The sequence below is a fragment of the Nannizzia gypsea genome, genomic scaffold (assembly GCF_000150975.2).
Source record: "Nannizzia gypsea CBS 118893 supercont1.1 genomic scaffold, whole genome shotgun sequence".
In the NCBI taxonomy this organism is placed as follows: Eukaryota; Fungi; Ascomycota; class Eurotiomycetes; order Onygenales; family Arthrodermataceae; genus Nannizzia; species Nannizzia gypsea.
In genome coordinates, this window is record NW_003345201.1 from 4,144,429 (window position 1) to 4,170,357 (window position 25,929).

The 25,929-nt window shown below is 47.4% G+C and overlaps 12 protein-coding genes across 12 annotated transcripts; 4 read left to right on the forward strand and 8 right to left on the reverse strand.

Annotated features, from left to right (window-relative positions):
- Positions 1-1,433: 1,433 nt before the first annotated feature.
- MGYG_01515 (aconitate hydratase) lies at positions 1,434-3,910 on the reverse strand (the record flags this gene model as incomplete). Its single annotated transcript, XM_003177391.1, has 2 exons — positions 1,434-3,794; positions 3,866-3,910. The coding sequence occupies 2 exons, from the start codon at positions 3,908-3,910 to the stop codon at positions 1,434-1,436; spliced, it is 2,406 nt and encodes an 801-aa protein (XP_003177439.1).
- A 505-nt stretch (positions 3,911-4,415) lies between these two features.
- MGYG_01516 (hypothetical protein) lies at positions 4,416-6,226 on the reverse strand (the record flags this gene model as incomplete). Its single annotated transcript, XM_003177392.1, has 8 exons — positions 4,416-4,574; positions 4,641-4,826; positions 4,891-5,104; positions 5,168-5,334; positions 5,409-5,687; positions 5,742-5,766; positions 5,834-5,915; positions 6,010-6,226. 8 exons carry the CDS (start codon positions 6,224-6,226, stop codon positions 4,416-4,418), a joined length of 1,329 nt encoding a protein of 442 aa, XP_003177440.1.
- Positions 6,227-6,701: 475 nt separating this feature from the next.
- On the forward strand, positions 6,702-7,365 carry MGYG_01517 (60S acidic ribosomal protein P1; the record flags this gene model as incomplete). Its single annotated transcript, XM_003177393.1, has 4 exons — positions 6,702-6,770; positions 6,908-6,985; positions 7,078-7,216; positions 7,319-7,365. The coding sequence occupies 4 exons, from the start codon at positions 6,702-6,704 to the stop codon at positions 7,363-7,365; spliced, it is 333 nt and encodes a 110-aa protein (XP_003177441.1).
- A 376-nt stretch (positions 7,366-7,741) lies between these two features.
- MGYG_01518 (vacuolar membrane PQ loop repeat protein) lies at positions 7,742-8,914 on the reverse strand (the record flags this gene model as incomplete). The annotated part of the gene is made up of 5 exons (XM_003177394.1): positions 7,742-7,891; positions 7,953-8,014; positions 8,077-8,126; positions 8,179-8,771; positions 8,834-8,914. 5 exons carry the CDS (start codon positions 8,912-8,914, stop codon positions 7,742-7,744), a joined length of 936 nt encoding a protein of 311 aa, XP_003177442.1.
- Positions 8,915-9,359: 445 nt separating this feature from the next.
- On the reverse strand, positions 9,360-11,569 carry MGYG_01519 (transcription factor 25; the record flags this gene model as incomplete). Its single annotated transcript, XM_003177395.1, has 2 exons — positions 9,360-10,624; positions 10,684-11,569. 2 exons carry the CDS (start codon positions 11,567-11,569, stop codon positions 9,360-9,362), a joined length of 2,151 nt encoding a protein of 716 aa, XP_003177443.1.
- Positions 11,570-11,922: 353 nt separating this feature from the next.
- On the forward strand, positions 11,923-13,829 carry MGYG_01520 (phosphatase 2; the record flags this gene model as incomplete). Its single annotated transcript, XM_003177396.1, has 3 exons — positions 11,923-12,593; positions 12,653-13,663; positions 13,718-13,829. 3 exons carry the CDS (start codon positions 11,923-11,925, stop codon positions 13,827-13,829), a joined length of 1,794 nt encoding a protein of 597 aa, XP_003177444.1.
- A 678-nt stretch (positions 13,830-14,507) lies between these two features.
- On the reverse strand, positions 14,508-15,518 carry MGYG_01521 (inner membrane protein COX18; the record flags this gene model as incomplete). The annotated part of the gene is made up of 1 exon (XM_003177397.1): positions 14,508-15,518. The coding sequence occupies one exon, from the start codon at positions 15,516-15,518 to the stop codon at positions 14,508-14,510; it is 1,011 nt and encodes a 336-aa protein (XP_003177445.1).
- A 429-nt stretch (positions 15,519-15,947) lies between these two features.
- Positions 15,948-17,815, forward strand: MGYG_01522 (alpha-1,2-mannosyltransferase alg-11; the record flags this gene model as incomplete). The annotated part of the gene is made up of 3 exons (XM_003177398.1): positions 15,948-16,303; positions 16,371-16,506; positions 16,562-17,815. The coding sequence occupies 3 exons, from the start codon at positions 15,948-15,950 to the stop codon at positions 17,813-17,815; spliced, it is 1,746 nt and encodes a 581-aa protein (XP_003177446.1).
- A 1,095-nt stretch (positions 17,816-18,910) lies between these two features.
- On the reverse strand, positions 18,911-19,306 carry MGYG_01523 (hypothetical protein; the record flags this gene model as incomplete). Its single annotated transcript, XM_003177399.1, has 2 exons — positions 18,911-19,090; positions 19,145-19,306. 2 exons carry the CDS (start codon positions 19,304-19,306, stop codon positions 18,911-18,913), a joined length of 342 nt encoding a protein of 113 aa, XP_003177447.1.
- A 2,906-nt stretch (positions 19,307-22,212) lies between these two features.
- Positions 22,213-22,810, reverse strand: MGYG_08936 (hypothetical protein; the record flags this gene model as incomplete). The annotated part of the gene is made up of 2 exons (XM_003177400.1): positions 22,213-22,501; positions 22,749-22,810. 2 exons carry the CDS (start codon positions 22,808-22,810, stop codon positions 22,213-22,215), a joined length of 351 nt encoding a protein of 116 aa, XP_003177448.1.
- A 532-nt stretch (positions 22,811-23,342) lies between these two features.
- On the reverse strand, positions 23,343-23,868 carry MGYG_01524 (hypothetical protein; the record flags this gene model as incomplete). Its single annotated transcript, XM_003177401.1, has 3 exons — positions 23,343-23,526; positions 23,646-23,696; positions 23,780-23,868. The coding sequence occupies 3 exons, from the start codon at positions 23,866-23,868 to the stop codon at positions 23,343-23,345; spliced, it is 324 nt and encodes a 107-aa protein (XP_003177449.1).
- A 127-nt stretch (positions 23,869-23,995) lies between these two features.
- Positions 23,996-25,504, forward strand: MGYG_01525 (methyltransferase LaeA; the record flags this gene model as incomplete). Its single annotated transcript, XM_003177402.1, has 3 exons — positions 23,996-24,105; positions 24,335-24,588; positions 24,831-25,504. 3 exons carry the CDS (start codon positions 23,996-23,998, stop codon positions 25,502-25,504), a joined length of 1,038 nt encoding a protein of 345 aa, XP_003177450.1.
- Between the last annotated feature and the right edge of the window lie 425 nt (positions 25,505-25,929).

A 25,929-nucleotide genomic window follows, 5' to 3' on the forward strand; every position in this document is an offset into this window, starting at 1 on the left:
AGACCCGGCAGCTATTGATGTTTCAGTTATTAACTACCTACCCATGATGTTATTCCCCATTTTGCACTGTCATCCCCCTTCCTACCCTCCTATCACCGTCACCCTGAATATTCTCGATCTTAAAACCTCTAAAATGCGTGTCATTGTACACTCGGTTTCATAATCTTAGATAGAAAGCAGAGTGTCCCTTTTTACCTTATGTCTCCACTAGTCACCGTTTCCCTCGACCCTCAATCTTTTATCCTCATCAATATGGCATCATATGGCCGTTTCTTTGCTGCTCCTACGGATACGTATGACCTTTCACGCTTGATGGAGAAATAGAGACATGCAATGAATGAACTGGGTAAACGCCATTACTCCTCCAAATCACCATCCACTTAGAATCCCGCCGCATTTAACTGCTGATAGTGCCGAATTTGCCCATTCAATGAACTATGGGAAAGCTGAAGACTAATTTTAGAATTAATATTCACCATTCACGATAACTGTGGCTCTCCATATAGCGCTTCCAATAGCGTTCCTACTTCGCGTCTAAAGCTCATCTAGTATATAGTGGTTTCTTTGGGTAACTCGTTGACTAGGTGATATAAGGATTAGTTTCAATATTATCACTCTACTATGGCGAGCTATAAACCAATGCATGAATTTCAAGTTTTAATAACCAGCCTATCATTCAACAGATTGAGCTACTTCCATCATCTAATACTTAGTAGATGTATTACCCATAAGTATATTTTGACGGGAGAGACTAACATGTTTTGGTGGTTTTGCAGGTCGACCAGCTGCCAAGGAGATAATGAGTGTATCAAAGCATATATCACGAATACCCAACCCTAACTAAGCCTGCGGAGACGAAGACGACAGCCAACTACCTACAAAACACCAATTGTATAACCTGTTGATCAATCGAAGAAGTGACGTGCATCTTCCACTCCTAGCCTAGCGTTAAAATATAGGATCAAGTAAACATTCGCTTTAAGTAACTAGCAATTAATATAGTTAGAAATCAAATCATTTGATTGGGGTCCGCTGATGTAGCTACTACAACAGCAAAGCACGAGAGCAGAGTCGTACAAGAGACTAAGAGATTAATACGGAGACGTCACCCAGAAAACCCTCGCATTTGGCTACCAAATCACATGAGCCTTAGGCTCCTTGACGGTTTGACGGCTATCACAGGGCCAGCACCTCTGTTCATGTTGGCCAGCTACTTATTCGGTAAAAGGAACATTAAAATGTGGGATTCAAAGAAGGAACCGGAATATTGCTATCCATATAACTATTGTACGTACCAAGTGACTCTATTGATAGGATATCACCAAAAGTGCCCAACTGGTATAAGCTGCATGAGGTTATCGAATGATAAACCAACATAATCAAGCACAAAGTAAACATAATATCAGAAGGGGAAAGGGGGGAGTATGAGCACTTTATCGGGATTTGGCAGCAAGAAGATTCAATGCGCTGCCAGCAAGAATAAAGCCACACTGATCCTTGCTTAAGGTGTGCTTGACGGGGATATTGATCGTCTCTCCGTTAGACTTCTTGGTGACTTTCAAAGTAACTTCGCCCTGGCCGTCATTATTCAATAGATCGTAGAGGCCGACAGTCTCAACCACATCACAGGCATCAATCTTGTCGTAATCAGCCTTGTCCTTGAACGTAAGTGGCACAACACCTTGCTTCTTGAGATTAGTTTCATGAATTCTAGCAAACGACTTTGCGACAATTATTCTTCCACCTAGATATCTAGGTTGCAAAGCTGCGTGCTCTCGAGCACTTCCTTCACCATAGTTTTCTTCAGCAACAACGAGCCACTGGCTGCCTTCATTCTTCCATTTCTCGGCTAGCTCGGGAATGGAGTAGGTGTTGCCATCAACGTCGTAGGCGACATTAGTTTCGCCTGTAGCGGCGTTGATAGCTCCAATCAGAGTATTGGCAGAGATGTTGGGGAGATGACCTTTATATTTGAGCCAAGGCCCAGCAGCAGATATAGTGTCGGTAGTACACTGTCCTTTAACTTTATAAAGGACACGAAGAGAGCTAAGATCGTGAGGAGGGAAGGGCTCAAAGGGTTCAAGGAGAGCAAGACGGTCAGATGTGGGCGAAACTACGACCTCGGCAGATGGATCCGGGACACCAGCAGAAGGTTGGAAGTCTGGGTTGCCAGTTGCAAACCCAGCGGAAGGAAGGTCGGATCCAACTGGAGCGGTGAACTTAAACGATTCCCCGCTCGGGGTTGTAAGAGAGTCGGTCATTGGGTTAAAGGTGGTTGACCCAGCATATGACATAGCTGTGACAATCTCAGGAGAGGCAAGGAAGTTCATCGTCGCGGTGTTACCATCATTTCGGCCACGAAAGTTCCGGTTATATGAGGTGAGGATAGCATTCGACTCGCCCTTCTTCACCCCGTCGGTTCGCTTCCATTGCCCGATACACGGTCCGCATGCATTTGCAAGGACGGTGCCTCCAGCGGATGAAAATGTAGACAGCGTCTGGTCACGCTCCAAGGTTGCTCGGATCTGCTCACTTCCAGGGGTGATAAAAAAATCAGCCTTTGGTCGGAGGCCAGCTGCAGAAGCCTGCTTGACGAGGTCCTCAGAGCGAGTCATATCTTGGTAAGAGCTGTTAGTACAGCTTCCAATCAAACCGGCACCAAATGTCTCAGGCCATTTCTTTTCGCGAACTGTATCAGCAAAAGCTGACAAAGGGACGGAAAGGTCTGGGGTGAATGGGCCGTTGATATGTGGTTCGAGAGTAGAGAGATCAATTGTAATGAGCTGATCGTACTCGGCATCCGGGTCAGCTCGAAGCAAGTTTTGCGGTCCAGAAGATGCGATTTCTGAAGCAGACTTGGCAATTTCTGACCGATTAGTAGCTTGCAGGTATGGTATCATGCTAGGTGCGAATGGGAACAGTGAAGTCGTGGCACCAACTTCAGCACCCATGTTACAAATGGTAGCTAAGCCAGTACAGCTCAGTGTTTCAACTCCCGGGCCATGATATTCGATGATGAACCCAGTTCCACCACGTACAGTAAGCTTACCAGCCAAATGGAGAATAATGTCCTTTGGAGATGCCCAGCCATTGAGTGCACCTTCGAGGCGGACACCCAGAATCTTGGGGGCCTTAAGCTCCCAGGGGGCATCCACGAGGGCATCAACAGCATCTGCGCCACCTACGCCGATGGCAATGGCACCCAAACCACCACCGTTAGGAGTGTGGCTGTCAGTACCAAGCATCAACAACCCTGGCGCGGCGTAATTTTCCAGGACAGTCTGATGGATGATTCCAGCGCCTGGAGGCCAGAACTCAATTCCATACTTCTTCGCAGCAGACTCAAGAAAGTCAAAAACCTCTTTATTCCCCTTGACGGATGCTGGAAGGTCGACATCGGCTCCTTTCTCTCCAACAATCATGTGGTCGCAATGGATGCTAGCTGGGACAGCTGTGGATGGAAGGCCACAGGACATAAACTGCAGAAGAGCCATCTGGGCCGATGCATCCTGCATTGCAACCCTGTCGGGCTTAAGCTTCAAGTTGGCTCGCCCTCGAATCTGCGTGCCATTCTGCGTATCCGTGAGTAATGACTCTTCGACATTGTCAAGGTGGGAATATAGATTCTTTTCAGCGAGGGTCAACGGCCTTGATGCGCCTAGTATCCTTCTAACTTCGTTTAGCTTGCTAAGGATCTTAGGATACGGAGGAGAACGAGATAGAGGTGCGGATGAGGATGTCACTGTTGCCAGGCCACGAAACTGCGCAGCGCGCCTGAAAGGCGATCGTGTGAGCTAGTAATGCTTGCAGGGTTAGAAGATAGCTTCTTTCAACAGGAGAGAAAGCAGTTCAACGACAAACTTACCGTTGACCCAGCGGTAAAACGCCGGCGAAGAATCTGCATCGCCATAATGGCCTCCTATGTTTACCAAACGGTTAAAATGTTCTTCTCGTCGATGAGTAAAAAAAACCTCCAACTTATATGACCTCGGGGTTTTCTTTTTTATCTCGCACGTCATTGGCTCGAGGTGGCTAAAAGTCTAATCCCGACATCGGCCTTTTTTTCATGAGCTTTCAAAAACTTTTTGGATTAATTTATGTGTCGATCGTTCCAACAAGCAAGGTGACCAAAACACCCTTTGTATGTCTATGAGGATGACAAAGGGTGTGCATAGGTTGGGGACATCCGGGTGCGGCTGACTCCCGGGGCGACCTGGGAAACTCTGCAAAACACGTTCCAAGCGCTCTTCAATATTAAAACGCGAGTGAGAAAAAATGGTCATCGTACAAGGCAGGGAATGAGACATGGAAAAGTTCATATAAACTCGTAGCCAAACGCCTAGTAAGGAATAGCAAATGTTATCCTGCTGGAACTGTAGCTGATAGTGTTGCTGTGGAGGCAAGAGTATGTTCAATCATGGCTGGGGCGAAGCTAAGTCTTCGGCATCCGCGCGTAGGTCATAACAAAGGTCATAACATTCTGCAAGTAGCTCATTAACGCCCCCTTGGCCCTCAGGAAGATCCGAACCAATATAAAACTTCCCGTCAACTCGCATATTATCGATTGAATTAAGCTATGACAAATTAGCGTGTGTTCCTATTGCAGTGTAAAGATGATAAGCCCTCAGAGCCTGGCTCACCTTCATACTGTATGGGTAAAGCTCTCTGGCACTCGATACACCTCCTGATTCCTTAACTTCTATTAAACACTTTCTCAGTGTTTGTAGTTGATTATATATTGGTAGCAACGCTTCTGATACTGGCTCAGAAGAAACTAGAAGGCCATATATTAACGCGTAGCTCCGTCGTATTAGATAAAGAAGAGTCTGAATAACCTTATTAGTTTGAAACATCTATCAAAATAACCATGGTGTAAAGTAAGGTGCTTACTCTTTGTGCATGCAAATCGGCTGGCTTCCCAGATGCATCCAAAAAGTTACCATCCACTCGGCATTCATCAATCTTGTTGAGTTTCCTCTGGTACATGTAGAGGTCTGATTCACGTAGCGACCACGCGTGGGTCATGGACAGCCGGTCAAGCTGGTTTCTGATATCAATGAGTTGGTTATAGTAATCTAGGAAGGCTTCGTTGACTTGTCCTTGTCTGTTCATGGCATTAGCTAATAAAATACCTGATGATAGGGGGGAGAGGTGCGGGGATTCTTACCGCTCAAGAACGATATCGGACCATCTGAAACACTTTTCTAGCAAGTCCTTCACTATCTTTTGGCCAGCAGGAATCGATCCATCAGCAGCAACAAAGTTGCCATCCACCATCCTAGATTTGATTGCATTCAGCTGGTCTTTAAAACCGAGCACTTCAGAGGCAGAAAACTAGGTCATGACGTCAGCATGCATTCAACCACAAAACCATCCGCGATTCGGTGGGGTAAGGTACAGCTGCCTACTTTTGACCTTGTGTTTGCTGCAGACGTAGATCTTAATATAGACACTAGGATTTCGTGGGTTGGAGCGAGCTCAGAGGAAAGCAAGGAGAGGTCGTGTTGTAATTCTGCCAATTGAGAGCGGCAGGTCTCCAGTCTGGTTTCGAGAAGCGTGAGCAGGTGAGGTGAGTATGTATCCTTGCCACGGCGTATGTTGCTTTCCACGCCATCGAGAGTTCCACTTATCGAATCAAGGTCTTTCTGGCTGAAGAATGCGGCCTCTTTGAGGTGGTCCAGTAACCGCTGGGTAAATAGTTAGCAAGATAGATTAACAGAGAGCATTTCTCAGAGTATTACCTTGACAGTAGAGACCATGGAATATCTAGAAAATAGGGTAAATCTTTAGTAAACTAAACTGATTGGAAGTGAGCTTGGGGGGATATACGTACACAGCCGGTGCCTCGTTGTTCTTCCCAACAGTAAGAAACAATAAAGAAATTAATTGGAAGCAATCATCCAAAACATTGTCAACTATAGACACATTAGCAACCTTCTTGAACAAAAAGTTTTCACTAAATGGTGATATAAAGTAGAACCTGCCAAAACGCATAGGCCAGTTGCCTACCTCTGTTTTGAGCCACCTTCCGGCCTGCTCGATGCTGGTTCAGTATTTGTACCTGCTCGATCGCCTGATCGTAGAAAGGAATAACATCATGAGACTTGACATAGGTAGATTTGTCCTGTTTGATAAGCACCAGGCCGTCCCGTATGGCTACGAGGCGCTCGAGTATAGGCCGCTCTGCCGGCTCAACCGGGGCAAAGACGGCGGGGGAATCTGCCATGTTCTGCTGCTTGCCGCGTTTCTCAGTACCCGGGGCTGTCTTTCGGCTACACTAGATGGTCCTCTAGCTCCTCTGATGGCTGCTTTATGCCTGATCTTCCGTGGCATGTATCGGTGTCATATAGAACTTGTATGCATAGCAGCAAATGGCTGTAGTGTCGCCTTTTCTTTTCTTCTTTCCTGGCGGGGCCGCGATGGGCATGTTTGCAACCTTGACGTTGTGTTTGGTGTGTTTGCCCTGTTTGCATCCGATCCTCGCGGGGTTTAACACGTGACTTTGCTTTGACGCACGAACCAAGTATCAAGGTCAGGTCCCGTGACTTGGTAAGCGAGCTAACTTTTTGCACACAAAAAAAGTGTTTAATGATCGAAAGACGAAGTTCAAGTTCTCGCTCGCACCGAACGACTCTCAACTTGCAACGTCCGTCCCTCTCTCATCTCACACCTCAGAGAAGATTTGCATACGCCTCTGCACAATGTCTTCCGCCGAGCTCGCCGTTTCCTACGCCGCCCTCATCCTCGCCGATGAGGACATCGAGATCACTGTGAGCGCAATCCCTGGATCTCTGCCATTCCAACTTTTGCTCGTCAATGCTTGATTATGCGCGCGTCCGCAGGTCAAATTGATAATACCGGGGGGAAATAAATCAGAATCAGAGCTGACGGCGTATCTTCTCTATAGTCCGACAAGCTCCAAACCCTCATCAAGGCCGCTGGTGTGACCGATGTTGAGCCCATCTGGACCTCCCTCTTCGCCAAGGTATATTCTATTTGATACAGATATCAGGGCTTACGCAGGAGCCTGCTTGGGTCAATTTGTGCTAATTGGAACGTTTTCTCCGTTGAATTAAGGCTCTCGATGGCAAGAACTTGAAGGACCTCCTAGTCAACGTTGGCTCTGGTGGTGGTGCCCCAGCTGCTGGCGGTGCTCCTGCTGCCGGCGGTGCTGCCGCCGCTGAGGCTGCTCCAGCTGAGGAAGAGAAGGCCGAGGGTACGTGAAATTCCAATATCTCTCTTTTGGTTTAAAAGGGGGTCGATGCAACATTTTTATAAGCAACTTGTGACTAATGAGTACTTTTACTGCGACTTACAGAGGCCGAAGAGTCCGACGAGGACATGGGTTTCGGTCTTTTCGATTAAACGCCTTCTTACGAATCTTTTTTTCTCTTGTACCCATATTCATAAAAGATGGATGCACAACACGAGGCGCTTGCGGAAACGGTCGTGCTACCTACTGCCGGGTCGGAATCTTTTAATAGAAACCAGTCACTGGGTGGCGCAAATACCTTCTGAATGAGAGACATTACCCTTTCATCCTTTTTTTTACCATGTCATGTCGTGATGAAAAAAAACATTTCCCAGCTGCCAGATTAATCTAAAAAAGAAATGTGAATTGTGCGCCATCGCCTTGGATGACTTTACTTCGTTTTGTTTCACGCACTGTCTCTCGATCTCGGGGAATAATGCAAGAGCAGCAGGAAGAGGAAGGGATAATAACAATATTTTGTACTGCAAGCTAGGCTGCTGCCAAAGACGGCGCTTCCCGAGTTGCGTATATTCGGAACTGGATGAAGATGACAATATCTTCAATAATTGTGCCCAGCGACCCTAGGAGCCACGGTAGGTTTGTCAAAATGTACGCTCGTTCCGTAGAGTGAAATAAAATCTAGTTTGGCAGTCAATATCAAGCATAGTTTGGCTAAATAGAAGCATGGAGAGCGACTTACCCCTGCTCCATACGTAGCGTTGCCAAGTAAAGAAAAAACGAAGAATAAAAGGGAGAGCCCTGCTCTGACGGTCAGTTCAAATCAACCTCTTTCACGTTAATGTTCGATATGGATAGATGTTTACCTTTGCATGACCGTTCTCTGTGATTCTTGACAATCTGTGGAATCCGAGCGCTATTCAAAGGTTAACACCAATATAGCATTGGCATAGAGGCGGCAATCTTACCCTAGATAGCACAATGCGCTGAGATACCCAAAGATCTGGGCTCCCACAGCCATCTCACCTGGACCTTTGATCGGCTGGGTAGGGGTCGGTTGCCATGCCCCCGTCTTCCAGGCGATCACCCAGCCAGCAGCACCGGCAGTGCAAATACCCAATAAACTCAGTATATTCTTAGCCCAGGTGCTCTCTGGCTCATCCTCTTCCAGCATCTTCGCCAACGGGTCGTGGTTGGACAAGTTGCCATCGGGCCCTCTCCGGCCGCTCTGCCCTAGATTCTCGCTCATCCGTCGGCTTAACAGCGGCGTCGTTGGCTGAGGAACGTGGGCTCTATCATCACCTTCCTCATTATGCTCTGCATGACTCGAAACCGGTCTCTTCAGCTGCCGTGAGGCTTTCTCGTTGTAGTATATGCACTGGCATATTAAGACTCCGTCCGCAATGCAAAAGTATACGGCTATGGCAACCGCCACGGGGACCAACTTGGCCCATAAAGCTCCAATCAGGTTTGCAATGTCTCCTATAAACCAGACGAGGATAAAGGCGAAGGATATAGCTCTGGCATTGCCATTCTTGTAGTTCTCGATCAATTGGGGGACCTTCACATGTTAGCTTGGGCATACCGTGGGGAATAAATAAATAAACTGAGAGGGTGAAATACCAGGAGAAATATCCAGCAAGCAAGAGATATCGAGCCCACGATCCCCGAAGCTGCCTCTCGATACGTTAGGAGGACGCTCATTTTTCCCTTTCCTCTGTTCTGTCGACGCTGCAAGTAGGCAAACAACCTTGGAAGCAAGCTAGCTGCCCAACTAGTTAGTTACCGCTTGCTACACTTTCGAGGACGCAGTCTATATGAATCCTGAGCACCCCTGGCATTCCCGTGAGAAATAAACCAAAAGTAGCGAGCATGAAAATGATTCACTAATGGGTCTTCTCCCATCGGCTATAGCGCCACTACTGGCCGATAAGGGCTTGGATAGCTACCTAATTAATGAGCGAATGCGAAAAAGAAAAGAAAGGGAAAATAAGTTTCTGTCTTGATGCGTCATCAAAATGGCGCCAGCTTGGCGATGCTTCGCTGTTTTAGTGTTATTTTATTCAGCTTGTCTTAGACATGACACGGTGCGCTATCAAACAGAGTACCTCCACATGGGAATTATCGGTACAGCCGGCAGTACATACCATTAGCTGGCGCTGATCTGCCGTTCTAGTTCCTCACGCAGTACCATCTCAATCATCTCTGCTGAGGAGCCCAACCCTGCGGCGACAGTGGAGATGATTCGGTGCCATTCCTGCCTGTCTAGATGCTGGAGATTCCTCACCCATCGCTGGACAGGCAGCATGTCAACTCCCTCCTCCCAATTTCCCGGATCCACACCGTTGACAAGAAAGAATTCCGCGAGCTCGTCTGCGCCTTCGGCTAAAAGCCACTCCGGGGCCTGGGATGGAGGAAGATACACACCAGCCATGTCCAATTCTTCCGCTGAGTCAGTGTCTTCGTCGTCATCCACATGTCTATGGCTATGGCGCCCAGTCTGAGCGTGGGCCGGCTCATTTGCGCCGAACAGTTGAAGCACTTCGTCCAGCATGGATGCTGCGTGAACGTTAGACAATCCAACTTCATTTGGTGGTAAGGGGTCCGAAGCTGATATTTGTCGGACGGTGAAGTGGCGTGGGAGGTGCGTCGTCACAGCTGATATGTCTGATAGTATCACATGCCGTGCCACATTCTGTGATATCTCTGGTGCTTTGGGAGCTTGTTCAGGTGCCGCGATAGAATCAGCAATTTCTACCAAAAGGGAAGTGGCCTCGGGTGTGTTCCATATATCCTTGGCTCTAGCTATGTAGAGTTCACAGAGCAGTTCATGGGCCGCGTCAGGTGCTTGTGCGCCCCAGATCGCCGTTGGCACGGGAGATACGTTTAATTCCTGCGTGAGACGGCAGAAGATCCAGGGGTATTGGGCCATAGCTGAATGCAGGATCTCTCTGCACTCCTTTGGTTTCTTCAAATACATGTATGCTAGGCTGAGGGAACACTGGATATTAGGGAACGAATGCCACCGCTTCTTGAAGCTAGGGTGTAGGCACAAGTCAACAAAATGCTCTAGTTCCCTTGCTCGTATAGCAATATGGTCAATAATCAGGCATAAGCAGTACGGGTCATCTGGGTCGAGGCTTAGGAGGAACTTCGTCCACTCATACGCTGTTTTCCAGGTACCCTTCATTCCCAAATTAATAATATACCTCCAGCCCGCAAGCCATACCTCACGATTCTCCTTTATCGTGAAATCAAGCCTAGCTTTTCCCTCTTTTAGAGAGTTGCCGAAAGAAGACTGGGCCGAACGTCCAATATTAAATAATGCTCGTTCTAAGAGATCGGCTGATACAGCATGATCTCCTTGATGCTTTGCAATTTCAGAAACCTGTAGCAGTGTTGATATATGATACGCTTAGAACATGTAAGCACTTGCAGCAAGACAATAAAAAAAGGAAATTAAAAACACTCACGATTATATTGAAGCAACTCGATCATTCTTTCTGGTTGCATGGATTCCACGCACATCTCAAACTGACGCTGGACATCCTTATAAGCGGTATTATGAACTATCTCGTATTCAACAGCTCCCATAGGGGATTTCTGGACAATTTCCATCGCCAACCCACCACTCGTCGCCTTTGGCCACTCAGCCTTGCCCTGCATAAGCACATTCTTACGCAGTGCTACCCCCGAGAGGTCCTGGCCTCTGCTCGCAGGGCTATATCTTCCTGTCAACGCGGCCCCTAAATCCAGGGCACGTCTGTTTCGCTCCCGTCTCCTATTTCCGGACGGGCTTTCAGAGGTCCGGTTTTCCACAGCAGCATTTCCAAAGAGTCTTTTCATTTCATTCATCGCAACGAGCTTTTTGGCGTCTATTTCTAAGAGAGCGCATAAACTCTGTTCATAAGAGTCATGAAGATCCCCTTCGGGTTTGGCATTTTGGTCCTCTGATGACGGAGGGTGCTTAAGAGCTAGAGCTTCGAGAGCCAGGTCTATTTCATCAACCTCCGGGGATTTGGAGCCTGGGGTATTTGCTTCTGCTGGCTCTGTAGTTTTCTTTGCCTGTTGCTTTTTACTCTTCTTTTTCTTTTTCTTGTTGCCGCTGGTAGACTTTGGGGCCTCCAACGGCGAGACAGGCTTATGGTCCTCTTCAGTAACGGGCTTTTCCGTCTCAGACTCATGCGCATTATCATGATTATCATCGTCCTCATCTTGGTCACCTAGTAGATCAAAAGCATTGATCTTTGGCCGCGAAACTGGGATATCTGGTTCGCTGTCCTCCGAGTCATTTTGAACCTCTGAAACTTTCTGGGCTTCTTTTTGTTTTTGTAATTTTCGTAGCGCCCTAGACGACATTATCACTTGATATTAATTTTTCTTTTCGTTCTCCCACAACTATTTTCGTTATCTCTCTAGCCCGTACAGAATTATATGAAAAAAAGACTGGCTTGGATGGATACGAATGTTCTTTTGCTTTACAATAAGTAAGGCCAAGGGCGCTTTTGGCGGAACACAAATCCGGTTAGTCATCTTGATTATTTCATCACCATCACGGGACCGGTAACTTTAAACATCCTTGAACATATCATAAACAACTTATCATCAGTGAAACAAGAGAAGAGAAGCAGAGAAGGGAGCGAGAGAAATAAAACGTCAAGCAACCACCGCAGTTGCTATCTTCACCCTACAGAACAATATCTCATGCTCAGATGCGTCGAGTAGTTGCCCACGCTTTCCGAACCGCGCGCCGGTACCCACTGCGAAGGCCATGCTTTAGACCAGTCAACGCACTCCACCAGCCCCGATATCATGATTTAGGCCTACGAGGGCTTGCAACGTCGAGAACCACTGTGCCGCGCCATACCGTCATTCTCCAGTCCTCCATGATCTTTAGAAACCTGTCTTTGGCTTTTGCTTCGAGTCTCGTAGCCACGGGAGCGTGGTATGCCTATACCGGAGGATCTGAATCCAGCGCTGTCTCTGGAACCAGCACGACGATATCCAGTTCTCTTCATACTGTGTCAAATGCAGCATTAACCTCAACATCAACCTCGGGGGTCCAGGTGGAAAATGATAATTTCTATACAACTACCAGTGTTGATCAACCAGTCTCGAAACGAACAGATAATTCTGGAGAAAGAGTCGTAGGGATGCTTACGCCCGAGCAAGCCACAGAACGACTTCGACGAAACGAGGAATCATATTTTATTGGACGTGGATCTGGTGTTGTTCGTTACGATGTAGTTCAGCTTCCTAGCAACGATCCTATTGAAGACGACCATGCCGAAAAGGTGGTAGAAGTACCGAGTTCTGTTGCAGCAACGGAGAATGGGGCTCCCACAAGCGACTGGAACTTCTGGGGTGTCTTTGATGGTCATGCGTGAGGCTCTCTCTTCCCCATTTTTTCCGTGGGCGAAAATATGACTGACTGTTGTACAGTGGATGGACCACTTCTGCGAAACTCAGACAAACCCTGATTTCTTATGTTGCTCGCGAACTTAATGCCACGTACAAGTCGGCGGCTACTAACCCAGCTTTTCCCTTCCCCAGTCCAGAAGCGATTGATGCGGCTATAAAGACAGGATTTCTGCGACTCGATCATGAAATTGTGATAGAAAGCGTGGAAAAAGTTGTCAAGGCTAATTCCAAAACCGTTGCGGCTGAACTTCTTGCCCCGGCTCTTTCTGGGTCATGTGCCCTTCTTGCATTCTATGACAGCAGGTCAAAGTTGGTACGTGTTGCCTGCACTGGTGACTCTCGGGCTGTTCTGGGGCGCCGATCGCCAAGCGGTAAATGGTCAGCAATACCACTATCTGAGGACCAAACCGGAGGAACAGAATCCGAAGCTAAACGGCTGCGTGCTGAACACCCTGGGGAAGACAACGTCGTCCGCAATGGAAGAATCCTTGGTGGTCTCGAACCCAGTCGCGCCTTTGGCGATGCCGCATATAAGTGGCAGCGAAAGACACAAGAGAAAATCAAACGGCACTTCTTTGGGCGGACCCCCAACCAGCTCTTAAAGTCACCCCCATATGTTACTGCAGAACCAGTTATCACAACCACCAAAGTTGACCCCTCTAAAGGCGACTTTTTGGTACTGGCCACAGACGGCTTATGGGAAATGCTAAGTAATGAAGAGGCTGTTGGTTTAGTCGGACAGTGGATTGAACATCAAAAATCCGGTGGACAGAATGGAATGGGAAACTGGATGAAGAGCTGGTTCAGCAGCAACGGATCTTTGCCTGTCGAGATGGAGTCGAAGGAAAAACAATCCGGCCAGAGGTTGCCCATCCGCCAAGTTCAATACGAGATTCCCCAGGATACTAGCCGTTTCGTGGTAGAGGACAAGAATGCGGCTACTCATCTGATTCGAAATGCTCTGGGAGGCAAGAACAGGGAACTAGTTTGCGCTCTTCTTACCCTTCCTAGCCCCTACGCCAGAAGATATCGGTATGTTTAAATCACTACTTATTTGACTAGTAAATTCTAACACGTTATTTTTAGTGATGACCTAACCGTTGAAGTCATCTTCTTCGGTGAAGGTGAAAACAATGGTTCGGTCAGCGTGAACCAGGATGCCAGTGCTTCAGTACACAAGATACCCCCTAAGTTATAATGTTCTATAAATTTCATTTGCCTCTCTAGGCTTGCATTTCTGCTATGTTGTACAGGTGTATGTTTGTTGTCAGAGCCGTCGCAAATTCCAAATCCCGTTTTCATAATTGAACTTCTCATGTTCCTTGAATGAAATACCACCTATCAATCCCCCATTGTTGTTTTTCGCTCAGCACTTTTGGATGTCGGTTTTGCTGCAGTTCAGTTCCATAGATTTTGACACCCAACTTGAAGGTGGTTGATGATAGCCATGTAGGACAAATTACTGGATGAAAAGGCATCAGTTACCAACGCCATGTTCTAAGCATGACTTTCAGTGCTAGTATTTATATGGATCGAAAGCTCTCTCCCCAGTATCCCCTGCTTCCTTCGAGGACAACAGGTCATACGTGCACTTTTCATCAAAGCTCAGACAAAAAGCAGGCATTAAGAAGAAGAGTTTTGCGATGCATTTGGTAGATGAACCCTCTGTCTTCAGAATGCTGGATACTTCAATACTACTATCACCCACAGGCAATCACTGGTGCTCAGTCGTAATCTTTTCGTCTCTATTGCTCTCTTAGAATGAAAATCAGACCACGAAAGGGTACTTCTTGGAGAACTTCGAGGGCTGGCGTAGCCACAAACCAGGAAGCTAACTTTCGGGTATAATAGTAGGGCATTATTGACTTGTCTTGTTTCATTTGAATGCTGTAGAAGACTTATCATGGATGCTCCCTACACTCCTTTCACGGCAAGGTGCGGGCGGCGCCTTCGTTCGTATAACCCTGCGCACTATTTGGGTCTGTGCAGTTGCAAAGGTAGAACTTGAAATCCAGTATATCAACAGGCCGGCCGGGGCACCAGAATAGATCATAACTGGTGCCAGCCATATAGATAGTCCTTGCAAGATCCTCTTTAGGATTTTGAATGCCCTTTCTCGAATTGCTTCACTTCGCCGCATCTTGGAGATTTCAGCCGCAGATTTAACTTTCCAGCCCCAAGTGACATTGGTGAACATTGTGGCCGCAAGTATGATAGGAAGCGCATGTGTAGGATCAGCCATGAGGAGGTCCGGGAACCAAAGGGCGCCTTCAGCTGCCATGGACGGTTCGACCTGTATAACTGGTTGTGCATCTGCTTTTGATTCGATCCACGATTGAATGATAGATAAAAGACCTCCTGACATTCCAACCATCCTTCTCAAGCTTTCCATCATAGCAAGCCATATGGGAAGTTGCAGAAAGCTCGCATAGCTTGCCCAAGGACGAATCTTCCACCTCTTATAAAGCTCCTTCCTCTTCAGCTTGAAGTCCTGTTGCCAGGAAAGCTCTACTGCCTTTGGAAAGACGTGTCGACCCTCTATGACGGCTTTGTCCATGGCTTTTTTCTGACATATCCTGCTCCAAGTAATGAGAAGCGGGTTCAAATTCTGCAATTGCCGAGCTTTTAAAAGTGACCAGACTTGAAGCGGCAAAGCAACGCAGCACCGCACTGTAATGGCAGTAAGCGGAATTGATAGCACCCAAGGCAGGCCAGTAATAGAATGGAATCCCTGTATAACATCATGCGCAACAAGGACAGAGGTATCTATCATTCGGTTTGGATTCGACGCGTGAAACTTTCGTTTGGAGGGTGCCACGATTGAAGCTCGATTGTATCCTAATGGACGTAGCGTTAGAGACCCAAGATGAGGCCGCCTGAGTGACATCTTGTAGGGCTAGGTAATGACAATCAAAGATGAATGAGCGGGAGTCCGCAATTGACCCCTCTAGAAGCCAGCAAGGAGTATGTACATCCAGTGTGAAGAGTCAAAAAGCTGTGCCTTAAACGTCTCTCGCGTTTCCTTTTGGATCGAGAAGCTCTTCAAGACAAATAGTGCAAACATAAGGTCGCTGAGCTATCCGGAGATTTCATTTATCCGACAGGCACAACTTGCTGAGTCATCCAAGTCTGATAAAGCAACTAGAACAAGTAACCTCGCCTTTGATAGAAGGTCAAGTTAAATCTTTATAGAAAAGCTATCTTGATAGAGGCAGCTCGCTCATCATTTTAATATTTCAATATTTGGATATGGATTGATAGCCAAAGTCGGTTATTATTCCTAGCATCCAGCTGAGTTCGCACTTTTTGCGTTACAATGCTTTCCCCCGCGTCAGCAGTAGTTGCAGCCGTGGTGGTATTGGTCTCCTTCGTCATTTTCACGCCTTCCTTACCCGGCTATGCCGTGCGAGCAGTCCTTCAGGGGCTAGGATACCTCAACCAGAAAAAGTCAGAAGCTAGAAGGGCGCTGATACGAGCTCGTGTGCGTGTCGAGGAGGAAGATTACAGATCGCGGAAGGCCAGACCAACAGCTGGCCAGAAGGTAGAAGAGGAAGATTGGGAGACGGTTGACAAAGATGGAGGAGATGGCGGAGGGAGCTCACCAGTGTCCAGTGGTAATGGAAGAAATTGCAGTGACTGGGCCGGTATAGTGGGGTTCTTTCACCCGTTCTGGTGAGATACGCACATCTCCCCCGCATCTGCGGAGTAATATGATAAATAGCTGACACATATCATGCAGCAACGCTGGAGGAGGTGGTGAAAGAGTACTTTGGGCAGCTGTAGATGCTGTTCAAAAAAGATGGCCGAAGGCAATTTGTGTTGTATACACAGGCGATCACGACGTGGATAAAGCTACAATGTTGAGAAACATAGAGGTAGGGCACCAAAATCTCACGAAGACATCTGGTCAATCAGCTTACTAGTAAATAGAGACGGTTCAATATTCAGCTACATCCACCTACGGTCGTGTTCCTATACCTATCTATGCGAAGATACGTTTTAAGTAGCACATGGCCTCATTTCACCCTCCTTGGACAATCGATAGGCTCGCTGATCCTCGCACACGATGCGTTTACTCTTATCGTTCCCGATATATTCATTGATACAATGGGCTATGCTTTTGCCTCGGCGCTATGTCATTATCTTTTCCCCAAAGTTCCCACAGGGTCGTACGTGCATTACCCTACTATATCAACTGACATGTTAGAATCCCTAGATGACGCATCAGGCTCCAAAGGTCTGAATTCAGGCACGGGGAAAGGGTGGAAAGGAATTCTCAAAAAACGGTACTGGCACGCGTTTGCGCGACTATACGGTTGGGTAGGATCGACAATTGACGTTGTTATGTGCAATTCAACCTGGACATCTGAACACATCCAACAACTTTGGCTACCGTCAAGGCAAAAACGTGGAAATCAATACCAACCTGCCAGCGTAGTTTTTCCTCCTGTTGCAGTATCCGAACTAGAGTCAATAAAAATTGACCTCAGAAGCGAGCGAGAAGTCAGACAGCCTATCATTCTTTACATAGCTCAGTTTCGCCCTGAGAAGAATCATTCTCTCATCCTACATGCGTTTGCGCGGTTCTTAAAGGAATACAATGCAACAGCTCAGAGAAGAAGGGCCAAGGACCCCAAAGCTAGCTGTGACGGTGACGGTCCCTCCGAATCGCCTCAGCTCATCCTTATCGGCTCAGTCCGCCACCAGACATCGGATGAAACCCATATATACAATCTACGCCTCTTAGCTCACGAATTACGAATCCGTGACAACACTACTTTCCTCTGTGACGCCAATTGGCCGACTGTCATAGAAAACCTTAGAAAGGCATCCATTGGCGTCAATGCTATGTGGAACGAGCACTTTGGTATTGGGGTGGTAGAGTACCAGGCTGCTGGCCTAATCAGCGTTGTGCATGACTCCGGAGGGCCAAAGCGAGATATTGTTGTAGACTTGGATGACGAAGGGGCCACTGGCTTTCATGCTACGACTGAAGTTGAGTTCGCAGCTGCGTTTGAGGCTGCATTGGCCCTGCCGGAAGCAGAGAAACTTGCTATGAGACTAAGAGCGAGGAAGTCTGCACAACGATTTTCTGGGGAGCAATTTGAGCAGAAATGGCTAAGCGAGATGGAGAAGCTGGTTGACCTACAGATAAAACGCACTGAGCGCACTGGTAACACATAGGATTCCATTTGGCCGACAAGGCCAAACAAGAAGTTATCGGTTCTACCTGGAGCTCGGCTGCTAAAGCGAACGAACTAAGGATTGAACGAACGAACGACTGCAGCTTCCTGGGGATCCCCCCACGGTACGGACCCTCTTCTGGACCTTGTAACCTTGTATGTTCGGGGAATATCTCATCCTCGTCCTGTCTGGCTAAACCTGAACGGATTCCATTGGCTACTTGGCTACAATTGTTCTGATAGATCGCATTAATAAGACTTAGCTCACCACTACTGAAGCTGGCTCTTGTCCCACCAGCAACTATTCAATGCGACACTTCCAAGAAAAACAGAAAAGGACTAGTAGCAGAAGCAAAAGTAACATCCCCTCCTCCGTTGTCAACCAGTCTGACGACGCCTTGAACCGCACATTTTTTTGCCTCGCCTCTTGCCCACCGTTGCTGCGCCGCAGGCTATCAAAGCGGTTAAGGCTTGGTCAAAATGTGAAAAACAAATAACTAATTTCACTAATTGACACAGTGAAAATAAAGGAGGGAGGATGAAATCTGAAAATAGAAATACAACTGCAAATTAAACCGGTGCCTGAATTTATTTACGGGCTGATCTATCGCTCGCCCTACGTGGCGATTAATCCCCGTTAAAGGAGGATTTTCTAGGTGCATTTGCAGTCAGAGCAAGTTGATTTGATGAAAAGCTCAGTTGAGAGCATTTTCTTGATGCGACCTGATCTCGCACCATGCATTTACCCGCATGCATGGGCTAATGCGCATTGTATGGGGCAGGGCGACAGGAGAGACTAGGAAAAACGGCAACGACATCATGGCCAGAAAGGAAGATTCGTAACTATGAGGTCACTCGGAGAGGTGGACCGCTGATAATTCCCGTTAACCGCATCTTCTCAGCTTGCTCTGGCAAGGAGTTGGGAATTTACGACGTTGTACGGAGTAGGTTTGTAGTCTTTTGCTATTACTTTGTACGAGACACTAATATTGGGCTTGCTAGACATGGGCGAGTATCCTTGCCGGTCTCTTTCAGGCGGAGTATTCAAATAGTTATGTCGAGTCAACTATAGATATTTCTCATTCGTATCGGCGATTCAGGCAAAGCAGTATGGAACACCCCGTACATCCCCGAGCAGCCAATCTTTTATGCGTGTCTGACAAAAAGATTGAGGAGAAGGACTCAGACGCTTGTTACGGAACATTCCACAATTGCTCTTCGAAAAGTCTAGGTGCCAGTCAACTCTTCTGCCAACCGGGTGGCTCCCTTCGACGTGCTAAAATGTTAGTTTTGAATATTTTAATGCCATTCTCCAGGGAGAACTCCATACAAAACCAGAGCCAAAAATAATCACCCAGTCGTCTCCCGCCTTTTTTCCTTTCCTTATTTTGCCTTTCGACTTGCCTTGAAGGGCTAACAAGCTACAACTCATCAATGCAGCCAGACTCCACCTCCCTACCCGCATGGAACCGTGATATATGTGCATACTCATTAACCAGCAAAGTGTGCAGGTCCAAGCTGTAAGGCCAGGGTGGTTGGTTCTCTCTGGATGCACGTTCTGCAGGGCCCCCAGCGTCAACACAATGACATCTTAATATCAAATCCCCCCCTCCCTTTCCATCCCCAGTTGACGCTGCGCCAAGTATACGCTCGCATGCAGGTGGAGAAGAGGAGATCTTTTCTTTTCTTTTTTATGAGGAGGGTTTTATTTCTTTTTCGCCATTTCTCTGTCTCCTGATCTCGCCAAATATATCTATGCGCAGGGGAAAACAACAGATCCAGTCTTTCCCCCCTTCATCTACATACTTATGGCTAACTTGGCTAATTAACCGGATTTAGAGACAGCTAATTGTCACTTATTCCTTCGTATTAGACTTCCGGCAAGGCTCCACTGGGCGGCTTGTGATGAACCATGGTATGATTCCGCCAAACCGAACCTTACCACGGGCCCAGCTGGTGACCATCTGGTTTGGCTAGGCAGTCGGCCTCAGCCGAGAAGGAACATACACAACAGGAAACAGGAAAGGGGGTGCCAGTGCTCTACTTTCACCCTCGGTTTATTTCTGTCCTCTTTTGTCAGGCATCGTATCTTCGCGCTCTAGGATGTCCCAAGGAATGGGATGATGTATGACTCGGGATAAGCAGAGCCAGACCAACGCAAAATATCATCATGCCTTGCCATGTTCCAACTAGAGGACATTTCTCACTATCCTCACCGCCGATTGCATCTAAACCGGAGGCTAGTGCGACGGGCAAGCGGCTGCTCCCAGCAAATCGTTTGGCTGCAACCCTGATCCATGTTATACACCACACCCCGATGGATCCACACAAGACGATGATGTATGAAGGTGGTATCTTAAAGGAGACTTAACAAGAACGATACCAAGGATTGGGAAAAAAAAAGAAGACTAAAGACGCAAAACAAAGTGACTCGGGCACACAATCATCCTTCCACCCCCTGCCAGCGTGGGGAGGAAAACCCCCGAAAAAACAAAGCCAGATAACAACCAGATAATATTTCATTCTCGGCGGCTGGCCGTTATCCCATGTGAATAGAAAGCGGCGCAGCGCACATAACAACCGCGCGATTGGTTTTATTTTATTGTTCTCGTCCGTTCTCTTGTTATTATGCACCTCTTTCCAAGGTCTTCGATCGGCCCCATATCGCTGGCTCCCTTTCTGGGTAAGCGCCTGTCGACCTTGCATACGGAGTACATAATTCTTTCTTCCACTCTGGACAGAGGACAGACATGCGTGCATACAAAGCGCCTAGAGCGCAGCCAGTTATCAGCAGCCCTATATCCTGCGTGTTTCCTGTCGTGAGACCGCGAGACTTGCCGTGTCAATTTTTCTTCTTCGCTCGGCATCAACATCCAAACGTATGAAACTCTGATCGCCTCCTATATTTCTGCAGGTAATCACCCGTATTGAAGGCTCCAGCGGTAATATCGTACCCCTGCACTCCTCCCGTATTACATATACAGCGAAAACCAGCTAACTTGTTGGCGTCATTCCTGATTAGCATTACGGAGTAGATAGGCAGTTTCTTCCCTCAGCGGCCTAGCCGAAATTCTTTTACTTTTTTGTTGGCTTGGGGAAGGGGAAAGAATTAATTATTTGGTAAGTCCTGGCACAGCATGCGACTCCGCCCAATATATGGCTCTCCCGCCAACAACCACTCCTCTGGGATCGTTAACAACGCTTCCTTTTCTTGCAAGCCCCGCGAGAAATCTCGGCATGTGAAAGGCTAGAATGTCCCGGTGCTACTTCTTTTCCTTTATTTTTCTGCCTTTTTTTTTTTTTTTTTTTTTTTTTTTTGCAATTTTCTTTGACCTCATGGCGCTTGAGGGCTTTTATTCTATTTATTTTTTATCATCCCGGATCCTAGGGGGGGATAAACCAACCAACATATTTAACTAACCCATCTGTCAGGCACAAAAGCAGAATCAGACTTCCGGTTGCTGAGCCTGGCAAGCATTTTTATGCAAGGTCCCCGTCCCCCTTGACGGTCACATCCACGATCAACAATAATGGCTGTGGAGGTCTGAACGGCGTTATCTCTGCCACGATCTTCTAATATATCTCCTGTGACCCCAGTCAATCTCCTGTTGGGGCTCCCAGACGGGGTAACACGTCAGACGGGTCTTTTCCGCTTAAGAGTCTCAGAGCAGAGTCCACCATGTTGCTCAGCTCCCTCGCCACGTCGTTCCGAGGCTTGTGCCTCGTCCCACGGGACTGGGAAAAAGGATGAAGGGATAGTCCATCTTAGTACAATTTAACTAAACGGGAGCACAGATGAAGATGCACATACTTTGAGGCGCTCGGAGAAGAAGAAAAGAAAAGACCCGCTCTGAAAGTCGGTATAATAACATCACGATACAGATATATTATTTCTGACGATATATCTATGCCTGTGTCTGTGTGAGAGTAGGACCGATCACTGCTGTGTGCCCGCTACATTGATCGATTGGCCATCAGGCGTTGAACCATGTGGTGGAGACCCTGCTACGCCGTACGCCGTGCTCGAAGGGATAAATGTATGCATATCGATACTCAGGCTCTATCACCCATGCCCGTGTTCTTGAAGAGTATAGCTTCCTCAGGATGCGCCGCAATAGTGAATATTGAGCTACACTACTTTGTCAACCGACCATGCACGAGAGGAAAAGCCGCACAGGACGGAGTTGCAAAATAAAATTGAAGAGAAAAACGAAAGTGAATATCATCAACTGCCAGGCGAAGATCAATCTGTGCGTCCCTAAGGCATCCCTGCCTGCCAAACATCAATAAGATTTAGTTCTTGTTAAAAATAAAAAAAAACGTAAGAGGGAAGCAGAAGCAGCAGCCAGCATGAATCTCATCGAGATGATGGCCCCCCTTTTTTTCCCCAGCCCCTTCTCATCCAACCCTTTCTGCCCTCTCCTCCGCTTCACCCTTTTTTGGCCCAAACTTGTCCAAAATGTCTGAGGCTAATTCCTTGCCTTGATAAGGTTGGGACTGGATGGTCTTCTTTTCTTTTCTTTTCCTTACGTCTTCTGCCTCTCTCACACTACTTTTTCCCAGCTTAACTAACTCTGTTGACGTTACCTTTTTACCAGGTCCCCCGTTGATGGCCTTACCATACCCGGTATCAAAAAGTGTAAGCAGCTTCTCTTTCTTTTCTTTTTCTGCCTCTTCGTCTTCTTTTCTTTTCGCTCTTTCGGTTCTTTTTTAAACATCTCCCATCCAAAGCGGTTTCAAGCCATGCTGATACTTATATATCCTCCTCTTTCTCCTCCTCTAGGCCCAACTTGCACTTCTCTGCATCCAGGAGTCCCGAAAAACCTTCCCCCTTTTCCACATCTTCCACTGAGTCGACCGCAATCCTGCTCCCCAACACCCCTTGCCGCCTCTTGCTCCTCTTCCCACTCTCACAATTCTTCAGTATTACTTACGTCCTGCGTTTCCCGGTTTCTCCTTTTTTCCTTTTTCCGACCTCCACAGCTAGTAGTGTCATTTTCACACCCACTTTTCGGATCGAAGGTTTCGGTTTCTGCATGTTAGCTGTGTCCATTGCTGCTGTCCGTCAACCTTAGCCCTCTTTAAAGGCCAAACAAGAAACGGAAAAACAAAAATACAAAAGGGTAAAAGGAAAAAAAAACTAATCGACATAATTTTTCAAACGAACGAGAAGAGAGGGAAAAAAATACTTCATCCCTTCAACCCCAGCAGGGAGCCAGAAAAGTGCAAAAAATAATAACAAAAAGCTCCCGCTTTTTCACCCCGGCTGCCCAATCAATTGCTCGCTGCCCTGATATACAACTCTATATATATATATGTCCTCAGCATCTACATAGTATATTTATATATATGTGTGTCTGTATATATATATATATACATATATACGTATGTATATACTTCCGATCCTTTTCGATATCGCCTGTCCACCTTCTCATCACAGAATCCAGGAGAACCAGAAGGACCAGAGGGACTCGCAGCCACCAGCAGAGACTAGAAGAGTCGGGAATCTTTCAATCAGATCAAAATCCTCAAATCCCCGTCTGGCATCCGCCTGTCTCGTCTTCAGCCTCCACGCCAGCTTCCTCCCTCGTCATCCCGGCCGCCCAGCAGACAAAAAGAAACGAGACCACAGAGGAAAAAGGCCTCTCTCTGCTTCCATCTGGCTCTCGTCTGTTCCCACCCCAGAACGAGCTGGAGTTTATCATCGCAGAGCTGTATTAATCGTCAGCTGACTTGTATTGTGGGCTTTTTATCTCCTTTATTTTCTTACCTTTTTTTATTTTATTTTTAAATCTTTTCTTCTTCTTCTTCTTCTTCTTCTTTGGGCTTACCTGTTTGTTCCTTTTTCTTTCCCTTGTTGGTTCTTCAGGAATTCTTCAAATCTCCAACTCCGGTCAAACAGTGAAAAAAACCGCGACTCCCGCCCAATCCACGGCCTTCCCCATAGCGAGTTCGTTTCTCTCACGAGCCCGCGTCCAAAGCAGACCTTACGGCGTCGTTGTTGTTCTTCTTCCTCCTTTCCTCCTCCCAGACTTCTGTGCAACCGGCCTCCATCGTGGATTGTACGGTTTCTCCCCTGGTGGCCTCTGGATCGAGGGTCGGTTCTTCAACGACCGACCCCACCCAGCAAGATAGCTCGTCCGCGCGCGCAAACAACCTCGTTCACCACCAGCCCGTATAAATGGATATTTCCGTTGTGACTGGCAGGTCTCCCAGGTCGCCCGGTCAAGGGAGACAGCAGCATCAGGATGAAGATGTTGATATGGACAGCGGGGCACTAGGCAATCACGTGTGAGTATCAAGCCTGGCTTCTCTTCTGCTGCTGCGGCGGTTTTCTTCTCTTCTTGGTATCAGGTAGAGATCGTGGCATCTTCTTTCCATGGCCTCTAAATTCGTGTAATGCTGTCTGCTGTCGTGAGCTGTGCTGTTCAATTTCGAGGCCGGAGGGCCTGTGCCCTGAACCAATTACCATCAGCTTCCACACCTCCCCCTTTTTGTCCTGGGCCTGTTGCTGACCTAGACGCAGCCAGGTCGACACATACCCGAGCTACGAAGAGAACGGTAGGCTATACCATGGCTTTCGAAGAGGAATGTACATGTATCCTTGCGACGAGAATGAGCAGGATCGGTTAGACCTCTTCCACCGGGTGTTATGCGTGGCCCGTAAGGAGATACTGCACAGCCCTAACGTCAAAATCCCCCCAAGCATAATGCGCAATCCAACTTCAGTCCATGATCAGGGACCCCGGATACTCGATCTAGGTTGCGGAACAGGTACTGAAATTTCTTTCTTCCACTTTCGTCCTTTCTCCATTTTCCTTTTTTTCCCTTTTCTTTTCTTATTTTCTCAGACATTTCGAGATCCGGAATGCGCCCGGCCAATGCACCATTTTTGAGACCGATCTCTTTCGCTTTCTTCTATATCCGTCTCTTATTACACAAACTCCGTTGCCATTTTCTTGAGGTCGTATTCTAGTCTGACCTATGTTCTGTGCTTCGCTTGGAAAATATGATAGGTATCTGGGCAATCGATATAGCAAAGAAATATCCTCACGCATATGTGCTTGGAATCGACCTGGCCCCGATGCAACCTGCCAATCGACCTCCCAATTGTGAATTTCAATCTCCACGAGATTTCGAGAGTCCCTGGCTGCTAGGCGAGAATTCCTGGGATTTTATCCATCTTCAAATGGGTTGCGGTAGTGTCTCGAACTGGCCCAATTTATACAGCAAGGTCTTTGCACACTTAAAACCCGGAACCGGCTACTTTGAGCAAGTTGAAATTGACTTTGAGCCGTTCACCGTCAATGGCATGCCAAACGAACATCTCTCAGAGTGGTATCGGCAACTCAAGGCTGCCACGGACAAGGCTATGAGACCAATTGCTTTCAACCGCAGCATGAAACACACTTTGAAGGAGGCTGGATTTGTCGATGTCAGGCAACACGTCGAAGGATTGCCACTCAACGAGTGGCCAGAAGACCAGTCTGACAAATTAGTGGGGAAGTGGTACAATCTCGCATTCTCAGAGAGTGCACTGACTCTCTTGCAAGGACCGCTTACTCGAATAAGTGGAATGCCTCTTGATCGTATCCAGGACTTGGCTGATCAAGCAATAACTCAAGCCTATGACAAAAATGTTCAGGCGTGGAATCATCTCCAGGTTTACACAGCGCGGAAACCAAGGTGAGACAGCTCAAAAATTGGGTTTCTTTGTCGGATGCGCCCAGTGTCCGCTAGAATCTGAGCTACCCCTCCATTTTCTCTCGTCCCTCGAGCGTAACTGGCCCGTAGCCTTTCCGGGCTATTCTTCATTGCTATCCGGTTAGCAAACGCCGTTCCGCGCTTATAAACGGGTGGGCATATGGACCTTTGGTTGTCGGCAATTACTGCCTGCAAGGACAAACAATATAGGACGTCATAATATGATTTTGAAGGATGCGCAAATCCGAAGAAAGAACGAATGAAGGAAAAGGAGGTGAAAGCGGGGAACGGAAACATGGGATGCGAAAAAGGCGGATGGCGGAAGGAACCAGACGAACAAACCAGCTTTGAGTTGATTGCCGTGACATCCCTTAAACGAGAATCGTGAACGTGCTGAGTTTATATCGCCCA